The sequence below is a fragment of the Lipotes vexillifer genome, unplaced genomic scaffold, assembly GCF_000442215.2.
Source record: "Lipotes vexillifer unplaced genomic scaffold, Lipotes_vexillifer_v1.1 scaffold496, whole genome shotgun sequence".
In the NCBI taxonomy this organism is placed as follows: Eukaryota; Metazoa; Chordata; class Mammalia; order Artiodactyla; family Lipotidae; genus Lipotes; species Lipotes vexillifer.
In genome coordinates this window covers 6,239,210-6,256,786 of record NW_006786690.1, presented here as the reverse complement: position 1 = coordinate 6,256,786, position 17,577 = coordinate 6,239,210, and the positions used below count along the sequence as shown (strand labels likewise).

The 17,577-nt window shown below is 58.7% G+C and overlaps 2 protein-coding genes across 5 annotated transcripts in view; both read right to left on the bottom strand.

The window, feature by feature from the left end:
* KIF17 (kinesin family member 17) overlaps positions 1 to 7,880 on the bottom strand; it is a 49,055-nt gene extending 41,175 nt beyond the window's left edge. For 2 of the 3 annotated variants that reach the window (XM_007459226.1, XM_007459227.1), the window contains exons 1-3: positions 7,622 to 7,880; positions 1,424 to 1,570; positions 402 to 503 (exon numbers count right to left, since the gene is read on the bottom strand). In XM_007459226.1, the coding sequence (XP_007459288.1) occupies positions 402 to 503; positions 1,424 to 1,570; positions 7,622 to 7,852 (480 nt within the window). In that variant the 5' untranslated portion in view covers positions 7,853 to 7,880. Of the gene's footprint in view, positions 1 to 401; positions 504 to 1,423; positions 1,571 to 7,484; positions 7,539 to 7,621 lie in introns of those variants that run through there. The other variant, XM_007459228.1, reaches the window with a different exon arrangement.
* A 3,565-nt stretch (positions 7,881 to 11,445) lies between these two features.
* SH2D5 (SH2 domain containing 5) lies at positions 11,446 to 17,442 on the bottom strand. Of its 2 annotated transcripts, none has more exons than XM_007459225.1 (9): positions 17,299 to 17,442; positions 16,883 to 16,963; positions 16,350 to 16,424; positions 15,160 to 15,306; positions 13,758 to 14,006; positions 13,431 to 13,605; positions 12,952 to 13,060; positions 12,316 to 12,475; positions 11,446 to 11,649 (listed from the first exon to the last, which is right to left on the bottom strand). In XM_007459225.1, the coding sequence occupies exons 1-9, from the start codon at positions 17,383 to 17,385 to the stop codon at positions 11,446 to 11,448; spliced, it is 1,287 nt and encodes a 428-aa protein (XP_007459287.1). In that variant the 5' UTR covers positions 17,386 to 17,442. The 2 variants fall into 2 exon arrangements, with proteins under 2 accessions (XP_007459287.1, XP_007459286.1); XM_007459224.1 differs by having other exon boundaries at positions 16,883 to 16,966; positions 17,299 to 17,385.
* Positions 17,443 to 17,577: the final 135 nt, after the last annotated feature.

Here is a 17,577-nt window from a genome sequence, read left to right as displayed (position 1 = left end):
CTCAGCGGCCATGGCTCACGGGCCCAGCCGCTCCGCGGCATGTGGGATCCTCCCGGACCGGGGCACGAACCCACGTCCCCTGCATCAGCAGGCGGACTCTCAATCACTGCGCCAACAGGGAAGCCCCACTATTACCTTTTAAGCTTCAAAGTCCCTTAGAATTTTTCAAAATAATTTTTTAGAAGTGGAACCCTTTTTTCAAATGAAATCCGTCACCAAATTCCATCGATTTCAACAGATGTAAGTGGCACTGCCCCAGAGAAGGCCTCCCCTCCCCTTGCGTGGTGTGGGTAGGGCCCATTCACCCCTCCCCTGCCTCACAGACTCTGAGACTACTCCAAAATTCAAGTTCAAAACTTCCCCTAGCTGCCCCCACCCACCCCTGCCAGGGCTGCACCCACCTCCAGCTTCTGCTTGGTGTCAGTGCCCAGCAGGTCACGGACATCTTCATTGTAGATCTCCAGGTAGGAGGCCCGGACCAGGAACTTGGTGTTCTCTGCACACTGCAGGGAGAGCAAAGATACCTGAGCACCCGCTGCCTGGACATCACAAGAGGACATCGTGGCAGGAGATGTCCCCAACCTCACCTGACCCTGCCTGCCTGGCAAGCTCTCCCCTCCTCTCCGGCTTCTCAGAGTGGCATCATTTTCATACTGCTATGGACTCATGCTCTCTCTACAAGCCTCATGGGAAAGGAAATGGGAGAGGCCTCCCCACTGTTCGGGTAGAGAGACCAAGGCCATGGGTAAGGCCTGGACCAAGCACTGGCCCTGGGCTGATGCCCGGCAGTTATTCCAGTTCCCTGATGTTCCTGTGGGTCATCAAAACGAGTCCCAGGTGTAGTACAGTGGGCTCTGCAGCTGACCGGTCCCTGCTTTTCCATTTCCCAGATGCAGGAATCTCTGCGCATTCATGAGTGGTCAGCAGGGCGCGTCTCACCTGCAGCCTGGACACTGGGATAACTGGTCTGGGCCCAGCCCATAAGGGCTCCAAGCCTTGGCTTCCCTATCTCAAAAATGAGGATAACAGCTACCTCCTGGGCCAGGGTGGTAGTGAGATAATTATGCAAAGGGCTTTGCACAATGCTTGGCCTGTAGCAACTGCTCAATTAAAAAAGACAGCTATGATTGTTTACAGCCGTTTCTTGGGCCAGCACTCTGGGTCATCATATCCATGTGAAGTGTTATACGAAATGTTAAAATCCAAAAATGGCAGGAGGAAAACACAGCAGGTAGAATTTTCTCAGCTTTAAGTTCTCCCATCACCTCTTCAGAAACCAGAGCCTGCATCTGCTCATCTGTGCCGCGTCAAGGCCGCTCTGACAGAATCCCACAACCACTGCCCAGGTCAAAAGTGCTCTGGGACCATTCACGGTAACGCCTGGGGAGCCCAACCCTGCCCCTTCCATCCCCCAGGCCCATACCTGGACGCTCTCGAAAATGTGCTCGAAGGCCCTAGGGATGATGCCTCTTTGGCAGGGTGGGTCCGGCAGGCCCTGCATGGTGAAGGACTTCCCGCTGCCTGTCTGGCCGTAGGCAAAGATGGTGCCGTTGTAGCCCTCGGTGACGCCCTGTGTGGGAAGACACAGCCCAGGGCTCAGCTGGCCGAGCTCAGCCAGGCTTGGGGCCAGGCCCGGGCTGCAGGGCTGCCTCCTGACTCACAGACTTAGGGCCCCTCCCTGGCTCTCCCTCCACGGTGGCACAGGGCTGGGGGAGGGCAATGCAGAGATGAAGGTGGCACAGCTCTGTCCTCAAGGGGGTCACTGCCCGGTGGGGTAGGAGACTGTCCCTGTGTATGGCTAAGAGCCTGGCCGCCATCCTTTACTGACTGTGCCCTTGGCCTGTCCTTATTCAGGCACATGGAGCCTCAGCTTCCTCACCTGTAACAAAGGGTAAGAACAGCACCTCCTCTGAGGCTGTCGGGAGGTGTACACGGGAATTATTTCATGTGCTGGCACACGAAGCGCTGGCACACAGAGGTAGGTGCTCCCTAAATGTCTGCCTGGAATGTGTGGGAGACAAGACATATACACGTGATCCTCATATGAGGTGGAGGTGCATGTAATGATGGCGTACAGGACGGACAAGGAGAGGGAGTGCCAAGAGGGGGAGACAGAAGGTGCAGGAAGCGCCAGGCAAAGCTTCCTGGGCAGGTGGAGGAGAAAGGGGGAGCAAGAAAGGGTGGCTTGGATTTTAACAGGTGACAGGAAGAGGAAGGCATTCTAGGCTGAGGGGACAGCCTGAGCAAAGACCAGAGAGGTGAGAGGCTGAGAGCAGGTGGAACTTGGGCGAGGGGGGTTCAGACAAATCTGGGAAGAAGTAGGAGGCAAACCAGGTGGCATATCCAAGGGCATCCTTCATTCACTGATGTGATTGTTCTTTCCATAGGTACCGACGCTCTCCTCTGAGGGGGACTGTGGCTGGTGACAGAGCCATGAACAAAGAAGACACCCTAGTCCCTGCCCTCACCCAGCTCATGAGATCACAAATTCTAGAACTTAGTATGGGGGCAGGGGAATCCTGTGTTAGAATGTGGGCCCAGAGAGCTGTGCCCAGGCCCCCAGGGCCCAGGTGGCATCTGCGCCCATTTCCACTGCAAAGGCACATCCTGTAGGGACTTCCCTGGTGGTCCAGTGGGTAAGACTCCATGCTCCCAATGCAGGGGGCCCAGGTTCGATCCCTGGTCGGGGAACTAGATCCCACAGGCATGCCGCAACCAAGAGTCCGCATGCCGCAACAACGATCCCGGGTACTGCAACTAAGACCCGATGCAGCCGAAATTTTTTAATTAAAAATATTTTTAAAAGGGCTTCCCTGGTGGTGCAGTGGTTAAGGGTTCGCCTGCCAATGCAGGGGACGCGGGTTCGTGCCCCAGTCCGGGAAGATCCCACATGCCGCGGACAGGCTAGGCCCATGAGCCGCAACTACTGAGCCTGCGTGTCTGGAGCCTGTGCTCCACAACAAGAGAGACCGCGACAGTGAGAGGCCCGCACACCACGATGAAGAGTGGCCCCCGCTCGCTGCAACTGGAGAAAGCCCTTGCACTGCACAGAAATGACCCAACACAGCCAAAAATAAATAAATTAATTAAAAAAAAAAAGTTAGCTACGTTTCTAAAAATATATATTAACAAAAAAAAAGACCCACCCTGTAGACCATTGCGGGGCTCGGGATCCCCAGAGACTGCTGGGGAAGGAAGACTGGAAGTCACGATCCACAGCTCATCAGACGGCCAGGCGCTACACACCAGGATGAGCCCCCTGAGGTGTAGGAGAGCCGTGGCAGACCAGTCACCTAACCAGGAGCCTCAGAGGCAGGGCATGCGAAGCCCCAGGGACAACACGGTGCAGTGCCTGGACCATCAATGTCACCCAGACCTGACAAGGGATTCTATATCAAAATAAATACTTTATATGCACTGTCCAGTAGGGCAGCCACCAGCCACACCAGAAATGGGCCTGATGTGACTGAGGAACTGAATTTATGTTAATTTACATTTAAAAACTGAAGCAGTGTAAAATATTTTCCTATCAAACACAACTTTATTTTATTGTGTTTCATTTCATTTGAACTATGGACACTTAAGCACCTGAATTGAGATGTGCGATAAGTATGAAACACACGCCCGATTTCAAAGACTTAGTATGAAGAAACAATGTAAAATATCTCCCTAATAGCTATTATACCATGATAGTATCTATTATTATGCTTTATTGAAATGATAATATTTTGGATACTATTGGGTCAAATAAAATGTACTATTAAAATTAATTTCAGGGACTTACCTGGCGGTGCAGTGGTTAACAATCCACCTGCCAATGCAGGGGACATGGGTTCCATCCCTGGTCCAGGAAGATCCCACATGCCATGCAGCAACTAAGCCTGTGCGCCACAACTACTGAGCCTGCGCTCTAGAGCCCACGAGCCACAACTACTGAGCCTGCGTGCCACAACTACTGAAGCCCGCACGCCTAGAGCCCGTGCTCCACAACAAGAGAAGCCACCGCAATGAGAAGCCCGCGCACCGCAGTGAAGAGCAGCCCCCGCTCGCCGCAATTGGAGAAAGCCCACCCGCAACGAAGACCCAACACAGCCAAAAATAAATAAATAAATTTATATTAAAAAAAATCAAATAAAACTGAAATTCAGTTCCTCAAAAGCAATAGCCTCATGTCAGGTGCTCACATGCCACATATGGCTGGGAGTCCCTAAGCGGACAGCCCAGATGCAGAGCATTTCCACCACTGCAGAAAGTTCTGCAGAACATTTCCACCACTGCAGAAAGTTCTGCAGAACATTTCCACCACTGCAGAAAGTTCTGCAGAACCACGCTGCTGTGAAGTAAAAGACAGCTGTACGTGCGTTAAAGGCAAAACGTAAGATTTCAGAAACGCTTCAGCCATCAACTGATACCTCCAGACCCACCAGAGACATGCGCACACGTGGAGCAGGTCCTAAACGTCAGCCACTCTGTCCACCCTGGGTTCTGCCATGTTCCCCGTATTATTATTTACTAAATGGTTTTCATGAAATCAAACTGTTAACTGACTCTCCTGTTAACTTGATGTCATCCTCAGCAATAATTCCCGTGAAGCTGCATTACAGGCTGGACATGCTAAATATTTCTACTTCCCATTAAAATCAACGCATAACTATTGAAACTGAAATAACAGCATCTGTGCTAAATTGCCTCATGTCCCCTTTCTGTCCTCTCCCAAATGAACAGTTCTGTGTTCCATCCAGGGGCCAAATTCTACCGCATCAATGTCTCTGGACACCAGGCCCGCCCTCAGTCTGTCCTGGTAGAAGCCACGGGACCTGGTCCCCGGGTAGGTTGGGTGGTGGGTCATCAGAGGCGACTCTAAGGTCATGGGTGTGAAGCGGGTAGGACGGGGAGATGGCAAAGCCACTGGCTGGGAAAGAACCCACAGACCAGGCAGCGGGCCGGGTGTGGAGGTGAGGAGCTCAGGGTAGGACATGCTGAGTTGGCTGAAAGGTGGGTCTGAGGTGGACAGCTCCCAGGAGAGTGGAAGAGGTCACCCAGTGACAGAGGAGCCTGGATTTAAGGGTGGGGGTGGGGGTGGGGAAGGGAAGGGTCAGTCCGAAGTGCTGGGGGCTTCTGTGCAGTAGGAACTGAAGTGCAGTAGGAACTGAAGGGAAGGGCCTAGGCAGGAGGCCGCCTGGAGGTGGTCAGAGCCCAGCAGGACAGACACACAGCCGCCCGGCCTAAGGGTGCAACTACTCCTGGCTCCAAGTTGCTGAACCATGCTTTGCATATGATTCACATGCCACTCATTTAATAGAGGCAGCAGGATGGAGCATGGGGACCTGGCACTGCGCTGGGAATCAAAACCACCCCCAACTCATTCTGTGACATTCAAGGTCTCCATTTCCTCGCCGCCAGGAATGATGCCTCCAGCTCTACATATGTCTGGTGAAGATCAAATGCTACATGCTGGGCTCCACCTGAAAGGCCCTTTCCTCCACCTTCTTGCCTGGCTGACTCCTCTCATCCTGGTCTCAGCTTAGATCTCACCACTTCCAGGAAGTCCTCCCTGCCTTCCCATCCCCTCCAAGCCCAGGTTTGGTAGCCTTCTCTATGCTGCCAAAAAGTCCCCCAGGATTCTCCTCCCACTCTTCACCCTGGCTTGTAGCTACTAGCTTAGCTGCTCCCCCACCTGATCATGAGCTGGCTGAGGGCAGCGCTTCCCATGCCTAGGATGGGGCCTGGTATGAGAATACTATTTGTTAGCTGAATGAATGAATGAATGAATGAAAAGGAACGTATGTCATGTTGAGTTTGAGGCTCTGTGGGATGACTGGGGATAGGGGTCTGACAGAATCCCCTGTAGCAGTGAACTCGGGACAGAAGTGAGAGTTGGAGATCTGAGGTAGCCACTGTCTCCTTAGGTCTCCCCCTCTGGGCTGGGGCTTCCTGGGAACCCTGACAAGGGAGGCTTGCTCAGGGGAATTATTTCCAGGATGCGGAGGGGAACCCATGAGCAAGGCTGAGGCCCTGGAGAAGGCAAAGCCAAGGAGAACTCAATCTCGGAATCTTCCAATCTCCGAGGGGCAGCCCTGGACGAGGAAGCAGAGGGGCCCTGGAGACAGAGCTACAGCAGGTTGCTGGAAGCATCAGGGTGACTGACTCTGACTCACCGTGCGGAATGGTCTAGGAGCTAAGAAGCCAAGGTGCAGCAGGCAGCTCTGGGAAGAGAGAGCTCCTGCCATCCAAGGACCATACGAGGTGGACATTCAAGGACCCGAGGTAGGGGGGTGGGCTGGACCAGAGGACCTATTCTGGTCCCTTCCAGCCTGGGAGTCCAGGATGGTAGGACAGCCTGGCCATCCCCAGAACGTGGTGCCACCCTCTGGGGAGAGCCGCCCTCCGGGGAGAACGGCCCTCTGGGGGGAGCCGCCCTCTGGGGAGAGCCGCCCTCTGGGGAGCACCGCCCCCTCTTTCCAGAGCCGCCCTCTGGGGAGCCCCGCCCCTTCTTTCCCTGGGCATCGTCTACAGTCACGCCCTCACCACGGGGGTGGGGGGGGCTCTGGGTTCCAGAACACTTCCACCCTCACAGGCAGTTTTGACTGCGGCCAAAGGAGGTGCTCTGGGGGATGTTAACTGGCCTGCCGGCCAAAACAAAAAGGTTCCACGGGCAAATACCTTTTGGAAATGCTGGGTTAAATAAGCCAAACTATTTTCTCCACTGCAAGACTCCCCAGAGCCTCAAGTACCCTAATGTGCAGCTTCAAGTGAGGGAGGGTGTATGCAGCACTTCCCAAACTTTTCCTTTTTTCCTGAAACAACCTGTGACATCTCACTTCACTATCGATTCGATGTACAGCTGGGGAGATGGTGGTAGCAAGGAAAGAGCCCTTGGGCCAGGAGTAGGTCCAGCCCCACCTCCGCCAGAAACTCACTGTGGTAGCTTGCCATGTTTCCTCCCTCTGGGCCTCAGTCTCCCCATCTGTGAAATGTGAACCTCCCTGTCATGCAGCGCCAAGGGGCTACCTAGTGTGAGAGTGTGAAAAAAAGTAAAAGCCCTATAAGGGGCAGAAACTGTTGTGGCCTCCCTGTTCTTCAACCGCCAAGAAGGAAGGTAAGTCAGACCAAAGGTAAAGGGTTTCCAGTTCTCCAGGACCAAGGCCAGGCCAACAGCCTTCTCTCTGCAGAAGCAGGGAACTAGTGAGGGGGTGGAGGAGAAAGGAGAGGGGGAGGGGGAGGGGGAGGGGACCTGGGGCTCTTGGGAGAAGAGGAGGAGGCTGGGGAAGTGGCTGGAGCTTTTAGAGAGGTCCTGAAGGTGTTGGGTGAGGGTGGAGGGCAAGTGGTCTTGGGGGCTGGAGTTCCTGTGGGAAGCAGGCTGGAAGGATGGGGGTGAGGACCAGCCTTGGCACGGGGCGGGGGGGGGGGGCAGTGGAGACCCGGACAGACATTGTAGACGGGTTCCAGCTGTCTGCTGACAGGACAGAAGTCTTCAGACCAACCTGCTGCTGTCCACCTGCACCCCTCCAGAAGGGCCTTCCCGCCCGGCTTGCGGGCAGGGCAGTCCCTCAGGACCCCTCTGAGTGGCCTCAGGTCCTGCCCAGCAGGTCCTCGGAGGCGGCCTCGCGGGCGTCCTCACCTCCACCAGCGGGTAGGCGATTTCGTTGTAGATCTGCTCGGTAAAGTGGTCCATGTAGTAGGCGCCGTCGAAAGTGAACTGCTTGGGGGGCTGGTCGACGGCGCCCGGGTTCTGGATGAAGCACTGGCCGCGCGCGGAGTCCACCATCACCACAGGCTGGCAGTTCAGCTCCCACTCCCGCTGGTTCATGGGGCGGCAGCGCACCACCACCTTCACCGATTCCGAGGCCATGGCGCCGCGGCAGGGGTCCCCGGGGTGCGGCCCGACGTGGAAGCCGCGACCAGGACACAGGACCTCGGGGCAGGGGACGCCGGGGCGCTGGGGCCGGGGGGCGGGGCCAGCGCCCGGGGTACCGGACTCCTTGGGGGACGCCTCGATAGGAGGGAAGGGGCGGCGGGGTAGTCTCAGGACCCGAGCCGGAGCCGCCGCCTCCTCCCGCTCCGGGGCTCGCCCGTCCCTGAGGCCCGGACCGGGCGGGGGCAGTGGGGGATCAGCGCTTTTGGCGCCACCGTAAGACCAGGGCCCCCGGAGCCGCCCCAGCCGGCGGCTAGCACGGACGCCGCCACGGCGTTCGCGGTTGCTGGGTAACGCCCCTGGCGTCACAGCCCGTGCCTCCCGAACGTCCGCGCGTTTTCCGCGCCCAGCGGGCCCCGAGAGCATCCCCCGGCTGGAGGCCGGCGCGCGGGGGCGGCCGTCGGGGAGGACCGGCACTGGCTTTGCTGGAGCGTCTGCCGGCTCGGTGCCAGATGCTGCACAGCCGTTTTCTTCTCCAGTCCCCACAGCCCCAGTCCAGAGAGGTTAAGCAGCTTGCCCGAGGTGGCCCAGGGGAGGCCAGGCTTGACTCCACCTCGGAGAGAAATACTAGAGGAGCAGCCTCATCCGGGGGTTAGAGACCTACTGAGAAAGGCAACAGGACCTTGCTGCCCTTTATCCACATCCCTGTATTGACTCGGGAAGGCTGCCCCAGAGCCTATCACAGCCCCGGGGACACAGCAAAGCTTCCCTCTAACACTGCCCCTTGTTTTCATTAAGACTCAAGATTGAGAAAAAAAACAAAAAACTTTGAAAGCTGGTCTTTTGGTTGGAGAGGCTGCCTGGCCTCTCTCCCCACCCCAACCCCGAGCACAAGTTCCTCCAGAATAGCGGCCGTCACACCTCCTCTACGCTCCCCTTTGCACAGAAATTGTCAGCTACGTGCCTGCCGTGCACGGTGATAGATGCCGAGAGACAGCCCAGTCCCTGCCCTCCAGGTGCCCAGAGTCTAGTGGGGGAGGCTGACATTTGAAACAAATGTCCCACAAACAAAAATCCCATAAATAAGAGTGTTAACAAACTAAAGGACCAGTTTTATGGAATATCTAGCCAGGAAACCTCACCCAGGACGGGCAGGGGATCAGGGGGCAGTCAGGGCAGGCTTCCTGAGGCTGAGAGATGGTAAGGTTGAGGAGTTAATCAGGTAAAGGCAGAAGAGGAAGATGAGGAGGCCTGTGCAGGCTGTGCAAAGACCCTGTGGCATGTTGCAGGAGCAGAAGGAAAACCCGAGTGGCCAGAATATAAGGACTTGAGTCTTTTTCCTGTAGGAAATACCCACTGAAGGTTTTAAGCAGTAGAGTCATTGCTTGAATCTACCTACCCAATTCCTTCAAGACCTCCTGAGCCCCGGAGGATAGGATATCTGTCTGGTTCATCATTCAGCACCAGTGGAAGGTATGGTTGGCAAACAGAAGCGAAGCCGGCAAACCAGACAAAGACCTCGCCTCTCAAAGTAAAAGTCTGTACTATACAATCCGAAGAAATGAATTTTATTTATTTCAAGTCCACACAGTAAGGAGAGCTGGGCTACCCAGGTGGCACTGGTTGAAACAGAGAAAACTGTGGTCTATAATTAAGACATTGAGGCGTCTGCACATGTGGGTCAAAAACCTTTGTACTGTGTGATCCATAAATGCTGTGTGATGGAACGTTAAAGTACTTTGGGAACATTCCTGACACCTTGTGCACACAGATAACTTATGCAACAAAATCCATCCCTTATAGAGGTTAAAACCAGTTATCAGGTCTTCTTAAATGTGTGAGACTCCAGGGCTGTAATCCTGGGCCCCATGTCACCAAACCCCTCTCCTTGCCAGGGAAATGTGAGCCTGGGGCCTCCCACGAGGGACCAGGGCTTTGCCCAGGGAGGAGATGGGTTCTGGTAGTAATGGCCATAAAATGAGGCTGGGTTCCCACTCACATTCAGTATAAAATCAGTACTGTGGTTCCACTGAAAAGAGCCCCCAAAGGACAGCCTCCTCCCATCCCTTGTGACAAGAGTGACAAGGCCCCAGCCAAGACCATTTGCTGAGCTGGAGGTTGTAAGCTGGGAACACCAGGCCTGAACTTCTGAGGCTCCTCCCTTCTTTTTATTCCGTTGGGGTTGCCCTCTTCCTTCTAGAAGTCAGAAGTCTGTTACTTTCAAGGCGCTGAGCAGTCACATCCCCTCCCCAGATGGGGGAGAGGGCAGCCCCCAGAATCATGACTTGGCCTCTGCCTCAGGAATAAAAGTTCATCCAAAGTGAACTTGCTCCCTATCTTAATCTGGTAGATTCATGCCTGTCTGTCAAGTTTACTTATACAGGGGAATACCCAGATCCGTCGTCAATCACCGCAGGGCCATTGCCTTAGACTAGCGTTATTTCCCTGGATGGACCCCCACTGCCGCTGAGGCCAAGTGCCCTTTGGCAGGGCCCACATCAGTTCTATCTTTGGATGATTCCTCCCTGACCCCCATCCCCAAGGGGGCTGGCCTTGTGAAGTGGCCCCTGACAGATGCCCATTAAGGGAAATGCCACCACTGGGGGGCTTCCCAGGCAGCCACCAAACCCAGTCTGGCCTGCAGGATGAGTGGAGCAGGACCCTGGTCACCCCTCTAAGCCTGCAGCTCACTGCTGGCCCCTCCTGGTCAAATGGCCAAAGAAAGTGAGCCTGGCGGGGCAGGGGTGTGTGGGCGGGGATGAGACTGGGACATCCCTTCCAAGTAAGCAGGAACCACAAGTCCGTGGTTTTGAGTGGAGAAAAACCAGCCTTCCTAGTCTGAAGGTTCACTGAGATTCTCTGCCCTGTCGGCCCATTCACATCCCTTTCTGCACACAGGCGTCCACCTGCATGTGGGCTTTGGGTGGCACGGCTCTTTGTCCGTCCTGCCCTTTCTGCACCCTCTTAACCCCCACTCTTCAGAACTCAAGGGAAGACTTCTTTAGCCTCAAAGGACATGGGAAACAGGCCTCGCTCCGTCAGCCTGGATGTAGTCGCCAAGCTCCACCACGTCATCCCTGTTTCTCTCACGGAGAGGGTGGCTCGTCCCCACGCCTTCGCCCAAAGTGAGAACTCACTCCTGCCTCCCCAGATACCTCTCCCTCACGTGTCTGGCTGCCGTGGTCAGGAGCTCTCTGGAGATGCCCAGCCAGGGCCCCAAGGCCTGGCCTCCTTAGGAGAGGGCTCCACCTCTATTGGAGCAAACCTTCCCGCCCACCTTGGAAAGCTCCCCACCTAGGAGTAAGGTGAAGCCCAGAGAAGACAAGCACCCAGAGTCACCCAGCAAGTTCACGGAAGCCTGGAGCTCTGCCTGCCCCTCCTGCAATCCTGACAGGCCGTGTGAGAAGCCACTGGCAATCCCCACTCTCAGGGCTCCGCCCACAGGCAGGGTAGTGATGGAAGACTGGTCCAAAGGGCAGTGACCGGATGGAACTGGTGCCCAGCGGGGTGGAAGAAGGGCAGAGCACAGCAGCCTGCTGAGGCCCAGGAGCCAGGGTGAGGCAGGGCCTCTTGGCGTGGGGCTCAGCGTCCTAGCCCAGGCCCTGCAGTTCTGCCTCGGACTTGGCATGGCCAAGGGGCCGGAGCTTCCGGGGAAGACTGCCCTCGGGCCCGCAGTCCTGCTCCTCGTAGCCAGGGTTCAGGCGGCCCATGTCGAGGGAGCAGAAGAGGCTGCGCTCCGTCCCAGCGTGATGCTCCAGCAGGGCCTCCAGGCTGGGGAACTCAGCCGGCAGGTGCTGGTGGGGGTAAGGAGTGGAAGGGACTTCAGCTCTAGCTCCCCCTTCCACACAACCGCCCCCTCACACAGGTTCCTGCCCCAGGAGGGAGGAGGATATTCGAGCCCAGAGAGGACACTGTCCAGCTCACAGCAGAACCACACGCTGGTTCCCTCCCTTTCTCTCCTCCCAGCCTGGACAGGACTGAGGCACTCAGTGTGGAAGTAAGGCCACACATTTAAAAAGTCCTTCCTGCCCACCCCCGTCCCTGGAAACCTGTGATCAGGCCAAGACTCCAGACCTAGAGACTCGGAGGCTGTGTCGCAAGCCTCTACCCTCTCTGATCAGTTTCCTCTACTGCTAAAAGATGAGTTAGGGTGTGGGAAAGCGTGACTTTTTAAAAGCCGGGATCTCTGTAAAAATGTGAGGCATGACCCTAGCCTAAGACTACCTCCCTGGAGCTAGAGGCCTTAGGGTGGAGCCAGCAGAGTACAGGTGGGGCCAATAGGCCAGTGGGGGCGGGGCCAGAAGGGCCAAGGACGAAAGAGCTGGATGGAGAGTTAAATAAGGGGTGGGGCCAGAGAGAGCCAATGGGGGCCCTGGATGAGGGTGAGGCGGCCTCAGGCCCTCAGTGGTTAGAAAAGGGCGGGGCTGGAGGGCGAGGGGCAGGGCCAAGAGCACTCTTACCTCCACGCAGTAGCGGCCTAGGTGGTTCCGGAAGACCTGGTGGGGCACCACGCCGCACTGTGTCCTCACCGACAGGCACCACTGGCCACTGGTGCCTGGCTCAGGCCACAGCAGGAAGGCCCCAAGCACATCTCTCCGCAGCAGGGCGAGGGCACTGGGCCTGGGAGGGCAGAGGGGAGAGGCTGAGGGCGGGCCCCCTAGTCAGGACCCAGCCTCAGCTTGCTTAATGGCATCACAGCTCCACAGCATCGTAAACACAGTGCCTGCCCCAGAGTAGGCCCGCAACGGAAGGAAGCTTTTAGCCTTCCCTTCTGAAAGGTTTCCAAGGGGGTCCTAATTGCTGACAACTTCAAGACCCAGTCGGTAGAGAGCTGGCATTTAGGGAGCTGAACCCTGTGACAGGCCAGCGTGAATAACCTCATTTGATCCTCTCCACAGCCCTGCAATGAAGGTCCTTTTATTATCTCCACTTCACACTTGAGAAAACTGAGGCCCACGGTGGGGAAGCCCCTGGCCTGAGGTCCCGAGGTCAGGAGGCCTCCGCCCAAGTGCAGGGATGGACACATCTCAGGGCCTTGGGGGAGCCCACAGCCTATTTCTCTGACGCCCCCCAAAAGGGCTGGGCACCCCTCCTACCTCGAGATGCCAGCAAAAGCCCAGATGTTCTCCGTCAGGCTGCCCTCGCTCTCCACCAGGCATGAGGGGCCCCCAGGACCCCGAGGCCAGGCCTCCCACGCGTCAGGAACTATAGAGACCATCCAGGGCTCAGAGGAAGAGAGGTGGTCCCCTCCCGCACCCAGCCCGGCCCATGCCCACAGGCCTCATCACCCCCGCTGCTCCCGGCCCAGTCTGCACACATCCTGCTTCCCCAGAGGCACAGCGGCGCCCAGGCACATCTCCAGGCACAGCCACTCCCCAGTCACAGCACATCGGCAGCTACGCAGTCGCCTCTGCAAGCCCCTGGGCACACAGCCCTGGCTGCGCCCTCCCGCCCTCCCTCGCGTGGACACGAGGCCTCAGCACTCCCAGGCGCAGGCATCGACAGTCACGGCGCCGCAGACACGGACGCTCAGGCCCACCCTCGCCGACTCGCGTACCCGTGCCCGGCCACTCACAGGCCTCCCGAGCCGACAGCTGCAGCTGCGTCTCGTAGGTGCAGGTGCGGTAGGCCCCGGAGCGGATCACCTTGCTGCGGATGGCCTTCTTGCGCACCAGCGTGGGCGAGCAGTACGGGTTCCCCAGGCGGGTGTGGCGGGCGCCCCCGCGGCTTTCCGACTCCGGTGGCTCCTTCTAGGGCACCAAGAGGACCCCACAGGGGTGGCCAGACTCAGGCCCAGCCATTAGCCCCTCCCACGGAAGTCCAGCACCCGCACCTCTTGATCCCCAAACCTTCGCCCAGTTCCCTTGTCCATGGCCCACTCCCTGGCTGGGGTGCCGCGTACCCCACTGCCCCCAGGCCCCCCTGCTGGCAGCTGCCCGAAGGAGATCAGTGCGTTAACGTGCTGTGAGAGCTCATCACCGCCGAGGGGTTCCCGTACTAGGCCAGGGGTGCCCCCAGGGCCCGACAGGGGCTTCAGGGGCACGTCCCCTACGGGTCCCGGGCAGGGTTCATGCCGTGCCCGTTCCTCAGGGTGCCGCAAGAGGTGAGCAAGCTGGAAGGAGCGGCAGAGCAGCAGGTGCAGGATCTGGACCTGGGGAGGGAGAGGGAGGTGGGCTCAGCTGGGGGAGGTTTCCTGGGGGCCTCCTCAGGCATCAACCCAGGCACCGGGGGGGGGGCGCATATCATGCTTGGAGCTGCGACGACATGGGCTAAATGCACTCCTACCCCTAGGTTTACTACCCTCACCCTGTGCATTGTACCCTCTTGGAGGAGTGGCTAAGAGCCCAGGCCCTGAAGTCACCCAACATGGGATCCAATCCTGGCTCTGTCACTTAGGAGCTGCTGTGTGACCCTGGGTACAGCATGGCATCTCTGTGCCTCAGTTTCCTCCTCCCCACCTCCCTGTGCCCCTTTAATGAAAACGGACCACAGAAAACCCCCTGGAGAAGCCCAGCACTCTGGGGCCCACACATTCCATCCGCGACACACACCATCCAGGCCCGGCACGTTGGACTGTGAGCTCCAGATCAAGGGCCATGTCTCAGCCACCTGTCACTCCAGTGGCCGGCACAGGGCTTGACATACAGGGGTGACGGCAAATGCTTGCTGCGCAGAACCAAGCCCAGCCTCTGCTTGCCAAACAACTGGCTGCCGAGGCTCCACTGTTCATGGCGGCCACACTGGCTTTGACTTTCGGGATCTACCCGCCCACCCACTCTCCCCACGGGGCCTAGCACCAGAACAGTTCAAGACCCAGACCCAGCCTCTGCTCTCAAAGAATTCCAGTGACTGTAGTTAGGGACAGACCGATGACAGAGTGCAGATCGTGTCACAGGACCACAGAAAGTGTGGGGGGCGGTCTGGAGGATTCAAGGTGAGCTCCACAGACACACGGGCTGAGCCTCAAAGGGCGAGTTGGAATTTGCCAGGATGAGAAGGGGAAGGGGTTGCAGCAGAGAGAACAGCAAGGGCAAAGGCCTGGCAGTGTGACCCTCTGATCTCTAAGGGCACAGCCTGGTCCCCACCTCCAAGCTCGGGGAATGCTAAGGCCACTGACTCGCTTTGAGGGAGTCCTCAGAGGGCAGGGCCACAGAAGGAGCCAGGGTGGCAAGGGGTGCATGCCTGGAGGGGGCGCAGGCCAGCTTGGCTCAGCCGTCCAGGGCCTTGGTCCCTGGAACCCACACTGATGCACAGCACCGCCCCCCACCCCGAGTGCTGCGTCCCCTGCCCTGGGCCCCAGGTACCTCTCCAGGCTGGCTGCCCACAAAGAGGTGGCAGAAGAGCTTGCTGGCCGGGCTCCGGGGATTTCGAGCCATGAAGGCAAACTGGCAGTCGGCTGGGCACCAGGTGGAGTAGAGTATGCGCCTCAGGGCATGAGCCATCAGGAGCACCTGGGGATGCAGCAGGCACACCGGCCTCCATCAGACCCACCGCGTGGTCTGCAGCTGCCAGCCCAGCGTGTGCCAGACGAGGGCCCCGCACACCCTCTGGCAGGCCTCCCAGATCTGCTCTCCAGCCTGCACACCCAGCTTCGGGCCCACCCTGCTCCTGGGGTGAAGAACTCTGCCCTCCTTCCAGGCCTGCCCAAACCACGCTTCACATGGGAACCCTCATCCTTCAGAGGGGACCTGAGCTCGGGTCCCTTGCTCCCTGCTGCCAAGCTGCTGGCTGGGGTGGTCATGCCAAGCTATGGAGCTGAGGGGCAGAGGGTTCACGGCCTGAGGGTCACAGGGACAGGCAGTTGTGGCCAGCCCTGGCCTTGCACGCCTGGTCTCTGGAGTCAGGTGACCGGGGTTCAAATCCTGGCTCTGCGACTCACTCTCCAGGTGACTTGGGCCGGTGAGGGCAGCTCTCTGAGTCCTTGTTGTGACAAGTGGCGCTGGGGGGTGAGCGAGACCTCATGCAGGTGGCACAGGCCCTGAACCCAGGGCCCCACAATGCACAGCTCTGCACACATTTGCACCAGTCCTAGGTGAGTGGTGCCGGTGTTGTGGGTCTCACAGTCTGGCACGCGGTTTAGTGTTCATCAAACACTGGTTTGCACCAAGAGGAGGATGGCAGACCAAGCAGGGGCTCCCAACTGGCCTCCAGCCTGCCTGGCCCTGTTCCACAGTCATGGGAGGCTAGCCACAGCCCACTGGCCAAGCCCGGGGACCCACAGAAACCTCATGGGGCTGGTTGGCCCTGATGCTCAGGCCAGGAGGTGGCCCCCGGAGATTCTGGTGGGCTGGCAGCCGGCGGGTGAGAGGGAGGAGAAACTGTCGTCCACGCTTGCCAGGGCGGGAGGGCCTTGGAGAGAGGACGCCCAAAGGCCCAGAGCAGGCTGGGCAGCCAGGGAGGCTGGAGGGGCAGTGCAGGGCTGGGTGGAGGCAAGTGCATTCCCAGGGAGTAGGACACCCGTCCGGTCCTCACCTGCACCCACACAGGTTCCTACCTCACCCTCCCCACCGTAGATCTTGAGGCCCTGAAGGCTGAATTTCAGGATGACAGCCCGGCGGTGGGGACAGTCCTGCGAGGGAGACAGTTGGTGGGGGGCAGACATTACCTCCCAGGCCCTGCCCTGCCCAGCCCAGCCTCTGTACTAGTCCCCCTGGGCTGGTCAGCCAACTCTACCCCAGCGGCCAGGGGGGGCCCCCCCCCCCCCAGGAGCCGGGGAAGTGTGGATGGCTCCTGGCAGACCAACCCCTGGGCCATGTTATGACCAACCCCCCCATCTCTCCCACCTGTGGCTTCCACCTGTGGGGCACAGGTCATGACTGCCCAAGGGAGGGGGCCCCAGGGCTTCAGGGGCGTGGCTCCAGGAGCCCGGGTGTGGTCCTGACTGGGCCCATCTCTCAGAACGGCGTTGGTCCTGCCCCTCCCTGGGCCTCACTTGCTCCATCTCTCTGAATGGAGGTTGGGATGGCTCACAGGGTCTCGGGCCATGATCCCCCGCAGGGAAGTGCGCCCCCCCCCCCAGCCCCCTACCTTCAGTGCCCACAGCTGTTGCTGCACCAGCCACGCGCTCTCCTGGGTGTCCAGGTCGTCCACGGGGAAGGAGCCCACGTACTGCTTGGGGGTAGGGTAGGGGGTGGGAGGGCAGCACAGGGAGTCAGGCCCATGGCTCCTGACCCCCGTCCTCCAAATTGCCCTCCACGCATGCACTCTGCTCTGTCGGGTAGGCTGTGGACAGTGACAGAGCGCGGACTCGGAGTCCAGGCTCTGCTACTCTCCCTGGTGAAGCCACTCAGCCCCCCTGCGGCCCCATCGCCTCATCAGTGCACACACACTCCAGAGCTGGGGCCACCGAAATAGGCCCGTGACCCACGGCTCCTGCCCACCCCCAAGGCCTGCCACCCAGTCATGGCCCATCGGAGCCCACCTCGTGGGGCGGCCCCACCCACCTGGGCAAACTTGGTGATGCACCTGGGCCGGTGAGGGGCAGGGCCGCAGTCGGAGGCTCTCCGGCCCCCGGCCCCGGCCTTCTGCATGGCCCCCAGGGTGCCCGGCTTCGGGGTCCGCAGGAGAGAAGGCTGCAAAGGGCGGGGGAGGAGGGCTGGTGCCCAGGCGGTCGAGCCTCAGAGCGCCCGTCAGAGGCCACCAAGCTCTTGCATCCAACAAACCCCACCTGGGCACTGGCTGTGTGCCAGGCAGCATCCCGGGCGCTGGGACCCAGGGGACAC

What these genes read in the sequence shown, in the direction of transcription:
- SH2D5 (XM_007459224.1), bottom strand. Translation starts at nt 17,385, where the DNA reads ATGCAGAAGGCCGGGGCCGGGGGCCGGAGAGCCTCCGACTGCGGCCCT. An exon ending in GCATCACCAAGTTTGCCCAG is followed by an intron (nt 16,967 to 17,298) that starts GTGGGTGGGGCC and finishes CCTACCCCCAAG; the next exon opens with CAGTACGTGGGCTCCTTCCC. An exon ending in TAGGCCGCTACTGCGTGGAG is followed by an intron (nt 11,650 to 12,315) that starts GTAAGAGTGCTC and finishes TACCCCCACCAG; the next exon opens with CACCTGCCGGCTGAGTTCCC.